Genomic DNA, 16,218 nt, shown 5'->3' with positions numbered 1-16,218 from the left:
ACCTTTAAAACATAAATCTCATTTGAGAATCATTAAGTTCTGTTTATGTAAGCAGCATAGCCCAAGGGATGACAGGTCAGACAATAGTGAGATGTGTAAAAAGCCTTTTGGACAGTAGCAGAGATGCACTGGCCAGCCATTGTCTATCAATACACTGATACACTGCTGCATTCGATGGATAAGTAATCAAACAGGAAGGCAATTCATGATCTGGGGCAAGACATAACTTTATTTGAAGTAATAATTCTTCTTCCCATCCTTTCCCCTTCCTTTTCTCTTTTTTTTTTTGTTTTTGTGAGTAAGAAGGGATGATGAGTCCACACCTATATACTATATAGTACAGATCAATTCACAGTTAATCACATTAGTAGTAAAAATAATAATTTAAAATATTACCATTCTGTCTATATCTGAAATAGCAGTAAATATCACCTGTCACTCTATAGCTGTGGGGAAAAATCTACATTTTAATTAACACTAGTCGAAGCTGCAATGAATCTGCAATGTCTGAACATAATTCATGCTTTTGGAAGAGGAAAACTCAAAGCCCCTCAAAGACCTCACACACAGTAGAAAATCCATTGATCTGACTGGAGACTTCACCTTGCTAAGAACTCTCAAGAATGCTATACCTTCTCAATCACAAGATACATTCCCCCCACCAAAGTCCACCATGAAGCTTCACAACTGGGATGAACACTCTATCCATGTGCATTCTTACTGTGAGCTGCTCATGAATAACTGAAATTTTTCTCTGTACAGCAGAAATACTGAACAGGAAAGAGATACCTGTTCTAATGCCTGGTATAGCTGGCCAAGAAAACACTATCAATCAGTAAGAGGGTAGGATATACTTACAACATATGTTCAACAGTTTTCTACAGTTTTTATCTATTTTTTTCAGCATTTCATAGAACCAGGATAAGAGATGAGACATGAATGCATTTATTTTTGACATGCATGTATTTACTTTTTTAAAACATACCAGATCTATGCTCTCCAGTGAGCTTCCTCCTCTTTTAGTTACTTATATCTCTGAATCTCAAGAAATGTAAATATGTCAACGGGTGAGCATATCCAATGTTCACTTGACATGATGCTACTGTCTACTTTCACGTAGTAACTTTAGAGCAATAGATTAAATACATAAATTAAGTATTTGCTTGTGAAAAACAGTCCAATAAAAAGATAAATCCATTGCCTGGAGACATTCAGAATTACTAGACATCAATGTCAACATTTTTTCTGTGTGATTCATCATAATCAGCATGTCTTTTATGCACATTGTCATTACTGTTACCATCATCAGCTATGTGCTAGATAAACATTTTCTCAAATATTCACATGCATACTGTATCAAGTCAATTACTATACATGCTCAGATAAAAGTTATTTTTCTCAATGCCAAGTCATGCATTTTTTCTCATTCTCTCTCCTTAAACTTTAGACTTATCAGGAGACTTTTATAGAGCTACCTTCCACAAGAGAATGTATCTCCACTACATTAATGGATTAACATAAAAAAAAATCTGAAAAAGCATCTTCATCAATATTTAATTTACCCAAGAAAATCAAGACTATGCTGAAAGTGCTGTTTTGATATTTTGGAACTGAGTAATTTTGGAACTTTTAGTTATATATATTTAAATTTCATATTAGATAATGTAACACAGGATTGCATTTTAAGTAATGTAAAACAAGTTTTATTTCCCTTTTATGGAGAATCCAGTTTAATTTCAATTCAAAATGTCAAAATCCTTTTTGAAATAGAAGATCGATCTTCTTTGCAGTTCTGCTTCTCTAGAGGATTTCCTGAATAATAAATTAAGAATAAAGGTTTTGACCCTTATTGTATATTTCTGCACTTTTTGAAATAGGCCCTGAATCTTTAATAGTTGTAATTGGAAATGCTTCACTATCTATCTCCAGCAGTTCCAATACATCATCTGAGACTAGGAATCACAAAAAGGGTACCTGGCAAAGATTCCCCATGGCCTGCCAAGGCCTCTCAATACCAAAAGACTCAACTCAATCCCAACTTCAGCTCCCCTTTCTCCAGACAGCCTGCCTGGATTCTTAATTACTCTGACAAATATTCCATAGCCTATTGTGGAGTTCCTGTGATTAATCGAAGACCAATAGCATAAAGATAAGGGCAGGTGAGGGGAACGTGAAAGGAAATACTTTGTTCAGAAAGTATTCTCTGTGGCCTTGCACTGACAGAGAGTTGACAGTGAATTTAAGAGAGAGGGAAGGGAGATTTTACCCATTGAGAATACATGCATCATGATCCTATTGATAGGAAAATATATCACATGCAAGGTGGAAGAACTGAATGTTTGACCAGCCAGTGAAAAATATTAATAATGATTTTTTCAAGTAGCCACCTACTCCCTGGAGCAGTATCACAAGTACAGGCATGTAAAATTACCATTTCTTTGTGAAACTGGGCACAGAATATTTTTTACTTAAGTGGAAGATATATTTAAACCATGCTGCATGTGCACATAATCATTCTTAAGTACTTGCATCTGTGTGATACTACTGATTTCACTACAGTCCTGCACAGGTGCATAGGAAGGACCATATGGCCCAGCTTGCAGGATTAGAGCTGTATTTCTAAATATTGCACAGCAAATTGATTCAAGGCATAATTACAGCTGAAGTGCTTGTCCACAACATAATTACTAGGTAGAGAACTAACTTTATATACTAAAGAACACATTGGGCAATATGTATCTACAAGTGTCACAGAATTGATCTGCTTGATTAATCAGAGAGCATGAGAGGACTATACTGTCAGACATACAACCACAATGACATGGGGATCTGAAATGCTACCAAAACCTAGAAACTGAAGAAGTAGGAAACATGATAATTTGAAGTTTCAGGTATTCACATTTCAAATGAGTAAATAATCATAATGAAGCATTTATAGTAATAACTGACCAACAGAACAACACAACCATGAACATCAAGAAGAGAAATGCTTTGGATTTTGTCTGGGAGAGTGCACCAGGACGTATTCCCAGCAGGACTACAAGTGAACTCTTTTGTAACATGACCAAAATATGATCAGATACGATATCTTACCAGTAACTAGGACCAATCAAAAAATCTAAAGTAATTAGGATCAGTCAAAAATCTAAAAGCATACTTTTTTAAAATGTCACATATTTAACCAAAAAAACAGTCAATAAGATGCACCATCAGAATGAAGGCAGAAGAAAGAAAAAAGAAATGTAAAAATTCTAAAACTGTAAAAATTTAAAGAAAAAGTAAGAATGAGAGTCACACTCAAATGAGTAAGCTAGAAAAATAGGATAAACTGTAGAAAATAGAACCACATAATAGCAAACCAAAAAGGATTTTCAGGAGCAATATGCATGGCAATTCCCTCACAAATACAATTGTATTTTCATCAAAAATAGAGATTTTTGTAATTCAGTGTCACTAAAGCCAAATTCTTGGTTGGCTATCCCTTTTACAGGATTTTTAAACTTCTTGTTTCCCCTTCAAAGCTCTATACAAACCTTTCTTTTCCTAAAAATCGTTTTGTCTTTATCTTGTTTTTAAGATCTAAAACTCTGTGTTCTGAAGTGAAAAACAACTTAGCTTCCTTTCTGATCATTTCTTAAAGCTTTTCTTTTCCTACTTAGGCTTTGATTGCTGACCTCTGTGATTTCCAAACAAAATCCAGTTATTACTCTTATTTGGAGGGCCATATCCTCTCATATTTCATGACTCTTCTTTTCACTAAAGTATCGCTCTTGTATAGCATTGAAAATGGCCATTATACATCCTTTTTATTTTATCTCTGTGTAGCCAACTTGCAATATCTTTGGTCTAGAGTCCCAAACCCCGTTTGTTTTATTACCATCATAAATTAAATGGAATTTTTAAAAAATCACATAAGAGTGAGTAAATCCATAATTCCAGTTCAGATAACATGGAAAGCAACCTTAACACAAACCTGAAATTCAAACCAAATCATTTGCACACCTGAAAGTCTCGTGCTTCAGTTTTCTAAGCTTACTAGTCATTCAGGGGCATCGCAAATGTTCAATGTTTATCCCAGAGCTCAAGGAGAGGTCTACCATGAAGGCTGATATCCTCAACATAAGTACCTCTGCAGAAAATGTCCTAAAGTTACAGTAAAATATATAGATTTATTTTCCTATTTTCCTGAAGGATGTTGGGTACCAATCTGTACATTCTGCACTATCCCACTACACACAAAAATTACAAACATAAAAGATCTTTGCATATTCACTTCCAGTTCACATGAGACAGCTAATACAGTAAGTTAATTCTTGCTTTTTTTTCCTCTCCATTCTAGCACACTCCTATAGTTACAAGTTCCTTCTAAAAAGCAATAGAAATGCATCAAAAGTTCATGAGAAACATGTTTCATATGAAATTTCCACGCTTGAACTCTAATTTTTCAGAAAAGTTAGAAAGACATATATCCAATCTAATTAATAAATGAAACAGGTCATGAATTCCACAGCGAAATCCATGATTGTCTGTTGTTTGACTATCAGTAAATGATGAACAAATTATATAGCAAATTTGGCCTCCTGTTTTCCTTCCAAATGTGTGAGAGCCATTTGTAATCTCATATGTATTATATATTTGGAATTACTATTTATGTAGTCTATGACTAATCTGGAATCCATACGTTGTTCTTTGTGGGTAGTTACAGCTAAAATGTCAGGAATTTTATACATATTTCTCAGAGATCCAGAGTATCCCTAGAGACGCAAAACACGTCACCATTCATTTTGTCTCACAGTCAGATAACCCTATGTTGCTTTTCAACTTTGAAAATTGCTTTGCTCTACCGCAGCCTTTAGACAAGTAGTACCATTTCTGTTCCCTGCAAAAAAAAAAAAAAAAAAAAGAAAAGAAAAAAAAATCCAGCAATCTACGCACATGGACTCTTTTGTTACATTTCCAGATTTTATATGTAATATATCTTGCAAGATTGTTCAGTGATTTGTAGGGCTTACTCTATTGCTTTCCTTATGATGTTTTTGAAAACACTACTTTTAGAGTTTCAGGCTCTGTTTCAAAATATAAAAAGAATAAAATGAATTTGTTTCGTGCTTGATGTAGTTTCAGAAGTTACAGGAAAAGACAATTCAGAACACCTTGAGGTGTTTCTGGTACCGGAAATGATTTGTTCATTTCAAGATGACAAAAAAAAGTGTTGATCTATACAGGAGACTCTGAAAAACCAGCTCTTTCAGGAATATGGCTCAGGAAAAAGTTTACCAATAGAACTGAATAGTGACAATGAAAAAGAGTCCTTGTTTTCTAAACCAAACTGTGCTTATTTGGCACTCGAACTTCACTGGAACTCCTCTGAACAGGTTTATGATATGTGCAAATGCTAACTCAGTATTCTTTTTTGCTTGAAGGAATAAAATAATAATACACTGTGAAAAAAATTGCAGTCTCTAGCCCAAAGACTTTACACTTGAGCACAAGGGAAAAAATAGAGAACAGACGGGAAGCAATGGAAAATTGAGTAGCACGACAGACAGTGGCGCCCCACAACTGCACAGCTTTTGCAGGTATTTAACTCTAATTTTGCAGGCTCAGGTGGGATGTATGTAGTGCAGAGACCTTTCTCTTCAGAATCATGAATTATAACTAAGAAAATAACAAATCGACCAAGATCTTCCTTGGTTCCAAAACTTCAATAAATGCAGAATAGTAGCAGAATGCCATGGCATTAATCATCTGCTGTTTACTGATGCAACTGAACATACCACTAATGGAAGCAGATCTCATCCCACAGTTTCACTTTAATAGACTGAAATTAACTTCTTTTTCACTGGGTATGTAGCATATGAGATCAGAACACCAGCTGCTTTTGTCTCAGTGACAGATCATGTACATTACACAGACTCATCAAAGATTTTAAAGACTTAATTTGTCTATCTCCTGGGATTATATCATCTCAGGACAAAAAGATCTAGGCTGAAAATATTAAATATTTCTTTTGCAAACAAAGCTTAAATATAAATCCGAAATATAAACCTTTGTCAACAAATCTCTATTAAATGTCTTAGGTTATTCAACAGTATATTGCATCCTGAAAATCTGTGATACAATCTAATGTTCATTAGGCAAATCATCATATATTCATATACGCAAGAAGGGCAAGTGCAGGGTACTGCAGTGGGGAAGGAATAACCTGAGATACCAATACAGATTAGGGGTTCACCTGCTAGAAAGCAGCTCTGTGGAGAGGGATTTTGGAGTCCTGGTTGACAACAGGTTAGCCATGACTCAGCAATGTGCCCTTGTGACCAAGAAGGCCAATGGGATCCTGGCCTACATCAGGAGGGGTGTTGCCAGCAGGTCAAGGGAGGTGATCCTGCCCCTCTACTCAGCTCTGGTCAGGCTGCACCAGGAGTATTGTGTGCAGTTCTGGGCTCTTCAGTACAAGATGGATGTGGAGCTTCTAGAGAGGATCCAGCGGAGAGCAAGGAATATGGTTAAGGGACTGGAGCATCTATCAAATGAAGACAGACTAAGCAAGCTAGGCCTGTTTAGCCTGGAGAAGAGAAGATGAAGTGGGGATCTGATCAACATGTACAAACACCTGAGTGGAAAATGTTAAAAGGATTGGGCCAAACTCTTCTCAGTGACAGGACAAGGGCTAATGGGTATAAATTAAAACACAGAAAGTTCCATCTCCATGTGAGGAAGAACTTTCCTGTGAGGGTGACAGAACACCGGAACAGGCTGCCCAGAGAGACTATGGGATCTTCTTTGGAGATCTTCAAAACCCACTTGAATGCAACCCTGTGCCACGTGCTCTAGGTATCCCGGCTTGAGCAGGCGGGGTTAGACTAGATGATCACTAGAGGTCCCTTCCAACGTCAACTATTCTGTGATATTTCTGGTATGTTTGCTGATAATCTGTATACATCTGGCTGCCTTCAATTTATTTCCATGTATGAAAGTGCCTTTGAGGAAGTTAAATTACCTCTAAATACTTAAGTAAAATAGGTATAATCAATATACGCAAATTATCACCAGAACCTTACACTGAGAAGGTAGATATTTAATTGCTTTGTTGAGAAGGTGGTGATCCAGGTACCATGAAAGAGGATTAATTTCGTCTGATCTGAATAATCTAAAGTGGGTCACCTAGTCAAAATTAGTCTTCTAGGGTCTATTTGCAGTCCATGAAGAGAGCCCTACAGGTCGACTCATAGCAGCCTAAATTGCTTAATAAGATATAAAGAGTTTGCCAGGTGAAAGTTGAAGATTTAAGTGAATCTTCACTCCTGAGCTCCAACCAAGGGCAATCCAACAAGCCCTACATATATACTGGCCCAGAACTAGAATATGGGTCAAAATCATTATGTCCAGCGATGCTGTTAACCCAATATAAATTCAACATAACTATTTTTGGCTCCTGATTTTAACACAAACTAAGGACACTTGTGCTTCTAACTGACCTTTCGTAAGGATCCTTCATACAAAAACACATTTCAAAAGTTAAATACAAATATGATTCTGGAGATACTGAATTCTAATTGAAGGATTTAAAGCATACACATCCATTAAAAGCCAAATTCTGACCTCCTTTTTCTATCCTGATTTATATAACATCCACTTATGTATGCCCCATTGATTTTGGTGGTTTTTTTCTGCAATGAAATTCAACTCACTAGATTACAAAATATCTGCTTCTGTTTACAGATGGCCATTCTCAACTCTCAAAAAAGGTGGGCAATTACTTCTAAATTATGGGGATTACACATGTGAAAAAATATTTATCAGTATAGAACATAGAAAAAGTTCATGATATTAAAATGACTTCCACTAAGTATTTTTATGTTACTACGAGAATCCGGAAACAACTTAGTTGTCCATACCAAGTAAACTATAAGTTTAATATAATTACAGCAAATACATATTTACTTGGATATTGCTTGTAAGGTCATAGTAAATTGAAATCTCACAACAGAAATGTTACAGTGGAAGGATCAGATAACTTCCTTTAATTTTAATATTTTCTTTTCCTTGGTACTCATATCTGCTTTAACTTGTTGATATCCCGAAACTCAATTAATTATTAACTAACAAGAAGAAGCTGTTTAGTGGGAAGTTCTGCATCAACAATTCATGATAAATTCATTCTGTTGTCCCATGTATATATGAGACAATATATTTCTACAGTTACAAAAGAGAAAAACAAGCTTTTTTGGAACCACTAAAAATATATACTCTAGTATATTTAAATATATATCTTGAATTATTGCACAGTCCCAGAATATTAAAAATATTCTACATATGTTGAGCTGCATATTAAATAAATAGCTTTTCTTCTCTCAGAACAGCTAATCAATGGAATAACACAATGTTAGTTTGTAGTTAACAGTCTATCAGAAACAAAGGCTGAGAACATTTTTCCCTAGGAACTGACCCCAGTGAGAATTCAGTATTCTTCTTACTCAGTAGAATCAATATCATAAGCAGCTGACTTCCCTTGTCATACGAGCTTTGAGGGCATGAAAAGGGGAGCTTTTCCTCTATTTTTTAGCCCTGCTTGCTCAGTTCCTTTTAACAGGTTATGTCCTCTGAGCCCCACCTGTGAATATGGAAGAGGATCTGCAGCCAAAATAACATGTATGCTGCTGATCTACTTAATGTGGCTTCACCTCCAAGATTTTCATCCAAATCATTTCACAGAACTGTGTCAGAGTACTCAGAAGAACTGGTCAGAAGAACCAAGGGGTGGATAACCTCCTTTGAACGTAAGTAGTGAAATCAGCCTTTCTGACTATGTCCAAGAACACTGAAAATTACGCAATTAACAATTATTTTTTAAGATTTAAATTATCTTCTATTACAATACTTAATACTTATTCTAATGAAGTAATCTTTCATTACTAGTAACACCAAATATACTTGCTTCTAAAATGTTTTATATAAATACTGTAACCCGAAACACTTGAATAAGGGCACACATGTATACGCGTGTCTATTTTACAGACCTCTCACAAAGCAAGTTTACAAAAATTTCCTCATATGTTTACTCAAAAGGTAAAACACCAGATATCCCTTCTATCTGAAGAGAGCTATTTAGGTCTCAGATTTATAGAAAATCTGCTTTATCTTCCCTTTCACAGCAAATGTCTGTTTGTGCAGGAGGAGGCAAACAAACAAATGAAGAAGGGCATGTAAGACATTGGGTATTGACTTTTCCCTCTTACGAACATCTGCCTAAAGTATGGGTAATGACTGAATATCGTACTACTGGCTTCCAGGAAAAAACGTGAAAAGAGATGACATTCCAAGATGTGCTATGTCCTGAGGTAAAATCAGCTGCAAGTTTTCTGAGGCTGTATTTGAGGAAGTATGTTTACAGAATTCTCAAAAACTGGTACTTACAGTCAGAATTCATTCATTAAAAGGGCCAGTCTTGCAGAGGCCCTGAGCTGGATAGGCATTTCTAGACTGGTAAGGTACTAGCCTACATGGGCATGTAGGCTACATGTACGCACACATATGCATATTAAAAGCATTCCAACTTGGCAGCAAGTGTATCAAATTTAAAATGGCAAGACACTCTATTTAAATGATTATTCAATGGGATATGACTCATAACTTCTAAAAGATTATAAATATAAAATTGATACATTTTCTGACACAAAACAAGATTTGAATTCCTATTTATAACTCAAATTATGGAGAAACAGATATCTAGTGAGTATATCAACAGTAACAATTTCTGTGTTAAACTAGAATAAGAAGCTTTCTGAAAGTGTATCATTTGTAACTAAATCTAAGGTTGACTACTAGAGTTAAATGTCACTATCTACTGGATCAAGAGATTTAAAAAATATTAACAACTGCTAAAATGCCAAAATGGAGAAGAGCAGTAAGTGAAATAAAGAAATCAAGGGAAATGGCCAGAATATGTAAGGTCATCTGATTTGACAGCTCTCAGACATATTGAGCAATATTTATGTGCATTTGCAAATGCTGAGATTAAGTACTATTCAACCTTCTTTAGCTTATGGAAAAAGGATCACAAATGCCCTGTTGTAAGAGGATTAAATGTGTATATTCTGAGCAGATGTGCTACAAACACAAACGCTGCCTTCCATAGTTTCTCAGTATATCGGACATGATAGAAGAGAGATGATAAAGTCTGTGCCTGATAGTTCTCTACCAACAGAAGAGAATTTGTTATAAACAAGCGTTATGACTTGAAGTATAGCACAAGAAAGTCCGTATTTCAATCCTGTTTATTTTGACAGAATGTCACATCCTTAAATGTCAATGACCATTTTGAGACATCAACTTTTTCTTTAGAATTGAGTACCCAGGCTTTGAAATTGGGAAACTGTCAAAACCTGCAAACGTGGTGAATTTGTGGCCTATAGTACACCACAATAAAGAGATTAAACTTTATTTAGGTTATTGGAAGAGGTCTTGGTGCCACCTGAGACATGATCTATTGTACTAAAAACAAAAGTAAGTGCTCTCCAACTCCATATATTATTTAATGATACATGATGTAGTTTGATTTAATGCTGCATCACACTTTTGCAGTACAGCTTCCCAAAACACACGATTTTTGAAATTCTGAGATAATGTCCAAAGGAGAATAAGAAAAATATAAATGCAACAAACAGTCCTCAAAGTCTTTTGTGTCAAAGTGATGAGATGGGTAGCAAATGTAAGGGGTCGACTTTGCTCATGCCTAATATGTTACAAATCTGACTACTGCTGTTTTTATTTTTATAAATACATATAAAAAATCTTTAACCACTAACTACTCTTCTGCAAAGTGGTTATAGGCTAAGTTTCAAATGACACTCATAAAAATGGCAAAGGCAGCAGAGGAAGAGGACAGAAATAATTACCCTTTTTACCTCTGAGGCCCAAATCTGTAGTCACAGGAGGGATGTCATGTAAAGTGAAGAACCTGCAGGTGTTGACCTGCAGTGTGCTTGAGAATAAAGTCCCTCTGGAGTCTTAGTACCATCTGGGAAATATGGTACAACTACTAAGTTGTACAAAATGTGTCTACTGTGCATGCTGCTTTTAAAACTTCATTCAGTTCTCTTATTGCAAAAGAAAAAGCATACTTCAGGAGAGGTCTATGGGAATGGACCTATTACCAAAGTCAAATAGCTAACAATTTCCCCTGCCTTTGGAAGATTCACATTCTGCTTGCAAGCTTTTCAATTTGTTCTGCAACAACATTTCTCAGAATATGTCTGAATACAGCAACGAGTAAATCTGCTTCTTGCTGTTAATATTTTAGATGCAATTGTATTTTCAAAGAGGTTAGTTAAGAGAAAACATTTAAGTAATGTACTTGTAAAATTCACAGATATGTGATATCTATTATACTACACTAGATTTTTTTTCACTGAAGCAAATAATCCGTTTTGATAGAGAAAATTGAAATTGGACTAATTTACACAGATGCTTTTGGAAATTCTTCTCCCATCTCTATTTTTAGCAGTTCAGTCAGTCATTATAGGCAGTTAAAGGTTGATTAGATTTGCGGAGTAGTTAAATAAAATCTTAGCCTTAAAAAAAAAAAAAAAAAAAGAGGGAGAAACTACTTCTCTTACTGTAAAAGGATATGTATGAAAGAACTTTCTCAATTAACATTTTTCCTGATCTTTTATTAAAGGTCCACATCTTATTGTTCAAAGACTGAAAATATGGTAATAAATATATGCCTTGAAGGAATACTAAGACAGAAATTTACACAAAATCTCAGCACACAAATATTTAAAGATGACTTCTGCAGCACTTCAAGTTAGACTGGAATCAAATGTTAACAGGAACAAATCTGAGTACATTTCATTTAACCTTGCTCCCTTAACTTTTATTCTATAACCATTAAAATTGCTTTGCTTTCTCTGTAATTAGCCTCTTCCCAAAGAGTGATGCAGTTGATTGCCAGTCCAACAATTCAAAGAAACTTTTCAAATAATACTCTGAGATATTCTGGGTTAATGTTCAGATTTTTCTATTAATATTTTTTGTATATTTCTTAAAATATGGTATAGAAAATCAAACTGAGACTGTCAATTAATAACTCAACACCCATGAGCTGGAGTTAGTAACAAAACACCAGGAATAAAGTTGGTCAAGCTGGTCAGTTTCTAAATAATTCTGAATCTTAAGCTATGTAAAATTTGACCCACCAGTTGACCCAAATGGGAAGCTGAGATATGGGAAAATTCTCCAAGATATTAAACTTGAAGTGCAGCAAGGGGCCTACTCTCTTTACCACCTTTTGCAATCACTGTGCAAGCCATTTATTCCCCTTGAAAGATAGAGGTAACAAAAGGATGAATGGTCCCTCTACGTTTAAAATTTTCTATGGGTTTCAAGGATGAGCAAAAAGCTTACCATCTCCTCACTTCTCATTCCCATAAACAACAACAACAAAAAGTTTCAATGCAACAACAGCTGTTGAACATCACTGAAAGGTTCATGTCTAACTAAAGATATTTTTATAGGGTTGAGAAAGGACTTTGAATAAGTATGTAAAATGAGGCTTCCTGTAACCTCAGGATAGTGGAAGGACAGTGATGGAATTATTGTTTCATCTTTACTAAGTTAATGAAGCTTTTTTTTTTTTTCTATTCCAGAAGGTTGGGACAAAAAGCTCTGAAATTTTCAATGCACTACTCTTATCCTGATGATTTAATCAATATAAACTGGCATTCAGAAACACATAGAGTCCACAGCAAATAAAGAGTAGCAATTATTTTTTCAAAGTTTAGAAGAATTATTGCTTTCTGTAAACATCAATGGTAGAATATCTGTTGATTTCAGATGGTAAAGAAAGAAATACTCTTCACTACTATGAAGCATTTTCTAGTATCTTTATAGGAAAAAGGCCTGAAAATTAGATTAGATTGGAAGCATTTTGAATACAGGCAGTAAAAAATTAAATCTATGAATTTATAGCTGGACTAAATAGAAACCAGGCATATTGATTGATTTTGTCATTATTGGGAATTACAAATGCTGTATCAGAAAAATGAGATCTTAGCTAAAATAAAAAGAAATGTGTAACAAAATCCATCTGAAAGTTAAAGAAAACTTTATACCTAACCACTTGCTTTCAGAGAAGGAGAGTTCTTGGGTTTCTTTTACAGTATTCCTGAACATTGGAATGATGTACAAATTAACAAATTAGGCAGAATCTTATTATCTGAAGTACCTGGACAAAATATGGGAAAACTGATTTCTGAGTTCAACTCTCAAGTTCTGAAATAAAGATGGGAATATATTCCTTTTAAGAGTTTAGCAGAAATGTATAGCTGAGAAAGTCACTAGAAGTTTCAGGGAAAATCCACTGGAAGGACAAATTGAAAATGGCATAAGGCAAGGGTCAAAGCTTTTGATAATCTGCTTAATCTCTTTAGTTAAATTTAAGTAACTCCAATCCATTTACAAACTTTTTTTAGTCTTTATTTTTTTTCATTTAACCATTACATCCAAGCAGAATTGTCCATGATGTATTGTTGATATATCTTTGGTCTTTTGAAGGATAAGATGAATTCATGTATAAGATATTTTATTTTTTAATATTGAGGGAATGTAGAAGATCATATTAGACTGACTCATCTTCTTTGGGGGCTTTGGTATGAAGAACTATGCAAGATTCTGATTTTCACAGCTCCACTCTGTTGTGCATGGAAGACCATGATGCCTGAAATGGGATGGGTCAAGATGCCATCGCTGCATCTAGATCTAGATGCAGGAGTCAATCACCATTCTCCACTAGGTGTTTCTGCTTAAACAACAGGTTCCACCCTGATATCTTGATTATTTTTACTTAAAAACAACATGCTTGGAGTATTTTTGCTATCCCAACCTTTAAGTATGAATTAGACAAGTATAGCAATCATTCTAAATCATTGGCTCATTTTAAGTCTGCTGAAGACCAAGCATCTTTTCCATTCTATTGCAGTAAGCTAACTTTAAGTGGCCTTAGCCAAGGGTACTATCACTCACTGGTATCTTTTTTCTTCGGCAGAATTCATAGCTTTTTCTATGCAGGTGATAATACATGGGCAACATTCAAAACTTCTTTCCCACTTCTTATTACCATCTCCTGTTATTATGCTCACTTTCTAAGTGTAGAAGATATGATTTCTTCCTATTTTCTGGCACAGAGAATATAACATATTTTTAATTCAAAAAATATACCGCTACCAGTTTCAAATTACAAATAACTTTGAATCTACCAAGATACAGCCTATGAGTTTTAATGATTAACTTTTATTTTTGGCAGTTCCAATTGACAAATATGATGAGCTGAGGCAAGTCAGACAACCATCTCTGGTAGCATTTAGAGAATCCCAAACTATGGCATGCATGCTAACTGAAAGCCTTCGATAAAAAAAAAAAATCCATAGTTTTTTAAAATAGTAAAGAAAAAAAATCCCTTTCCAAGTACAGATAACCACCCAGTCATGACTTACTACTCTATGAATCAACACCAAGGACTAGAGGATTAGAGTGATGAGCTATGATATAGGTCACTGAGGACCAGAATTTCATCCTCGTTGGCAGAAGCATAGTATATGGTAAAAGGCAGACCTTAAAATGTAGAAGAAAGGATTGTTGTCCGATTTGGGAAATGAGAGAGTGTGTGTATGGTTTCTGTATTTCGGTATGAGATATGTGTGCTCTGTGAAGCACGACTTTGAATCAATGGCACTTCATATATACAATAAATCTGCTGGTTCAGGAAGTGGAGGATTTTTGGTGTATGTGTTTGGAGACTGCATGATATGCTTGTCCGACATTCCTGGAAAAAACAGAGTGCAGGTTGAACAGTTTGTGTCTTCAGAAAGTTTGGAAGGGCATCCCTGTAACACAGACTGCATGCTAGTGTAACCAAAGTCTGAAGACATTGAGAAATAGGACAACATATTGTAGGTGTATTGTTGCTGTCACCTATCACAGCAAGAATGGTACATACCAGCTACTGCAGGTAGTGATGGTGGTAATTAAGTGAATGTTTAAATGCTGTTGTTGTTCAAACTTTATAGAGTCTTTCAGATTTATAACACAATGTACAAACCTGTTCTTTTTACAGAAGGACAGATAATAAGGACGTACCGATTTGCTTTTCCCTGCAGCCTTAGATCTTAAATTAAATGAGGAGTTCATGATTTGACCTAGCATCAAGACCTCAATAGCTTCAAGAGAAATTAAGAATTGCTGTCAGGTATCCTTCATTAAAAAATACATATAGACAACTCTGCATGGGATGAGAGACAAGGTCACTGAAACAGGAAGGAAACTGAACCACATGCTACATTTGTACCTGTGCCATTGTTGGATGTGTACAAATCAACTACTAATTTCTCAGATAATACCTATGAGTTTTTTCTCTCAGGTTTGAAGGAAATGTTACACTTTTCTTACTAAAATATAATTTACATCGGATGATTGAGGGAGATGAAAAGGAACATTGAAGAGAGTCAGAAAAATCATTAGCAGAAATCATTTTGTTTCCTGCACTCCAATAAACAGTTTGAAGTTAATGTTTTCTTTTCCGAATTACCTGTGCATTTCTTGATATTGCTGTTTCTTTTTCCATGTGATCCTAACTTGCAGCCAAAGTTCTCTTCCCAAAATTCTGCAAACCATACATTTCTTCGATTGTTAGCAAGTGTTCTGCTCCGAAAATATCTATCAAATCCTACATTAAAGAGAAGTGAGAAAAAAAAAAAAAAAAGCGTTGGTATATGATACAGCAAAAAGACTGCCATTTAAAACCAACCATGGATTCTGCACAGATTCCATAACAAGAAAAAAGTCTTAAGTACAAATTATTTTAAACATTTTAAGTGCATATAGTAATTAAGGATTTATACCTTATTATTATGATGATTTATAATTTTTTAAGGATTTGTAATAAATAAAGTTTTTAAATAGCTACAGCAATTAAAAGAATCTAAAGCTTGAAGAGAAATCCATAATGTAAAAAAGGCAATGCAGACAGCTAGACAGATGCTGAAAGACCTTAATTTTTAACACAATGGGCTAGATCCAAATTAAGATTTACTTGCCTACAAAAAATTAGTAAAATTTTAATCACGACTTAGTCAAAGACTGTGATCCAAATAAACTGCATTTCATGGACACATTAAAGTCATTGGGTACCTCTCTGTCAGATCTGAGGCTCCTGAG

The 16,218-nt window shown here is 34.9% G+C and overlaps 1 protein-coding gene across 2 annotated transcripts in view; it reads right to left on the bottom strand.

Moving 5' to 3' along the window:
- GRM8 (glutamate metabotropic receptor 8) overlaps nucleotides 1–16,218 on the bottom strand; it is a 318,278-nt gene that overhangs the window by 155,394 nt on the left and 146,666 nt on the right. For both annotated transcript variants that reach the window (XM_088521883.1, XM_088521882.1), the window contains exon 6: nucleotides 15,590–15,727. In XM_088521883.1, coding sequence (XP_088378009.1) covers nucleotides 15,590–15,727 — 138 coding nt within the window. The remainder of the gene's footprint in view (nucleotides 1–15,589; nucleotides 15,728–16,218) is intronic.

This window comes from Tinamus guttatus, unplaced genomic scaffold (assembly GCF_059628265.1).
Source record: "Tinamus guttatus ecotype Peru unplaced genomic scaffold, ASM5962826v1 Tinamus_guttatus_pri_ptg000138l, whole genome shotgun sequence".
Taxonomy (NCBI): domain Eukaryota; kingdom Metazoa; phylum Chordata; class Aves; order Tinamiformes; family Tinamidae; genus Tinamus; species Tinamus guttatus.
This window is presented reverse-complemented; position numbering and strand designations above follow the sequence as displayed.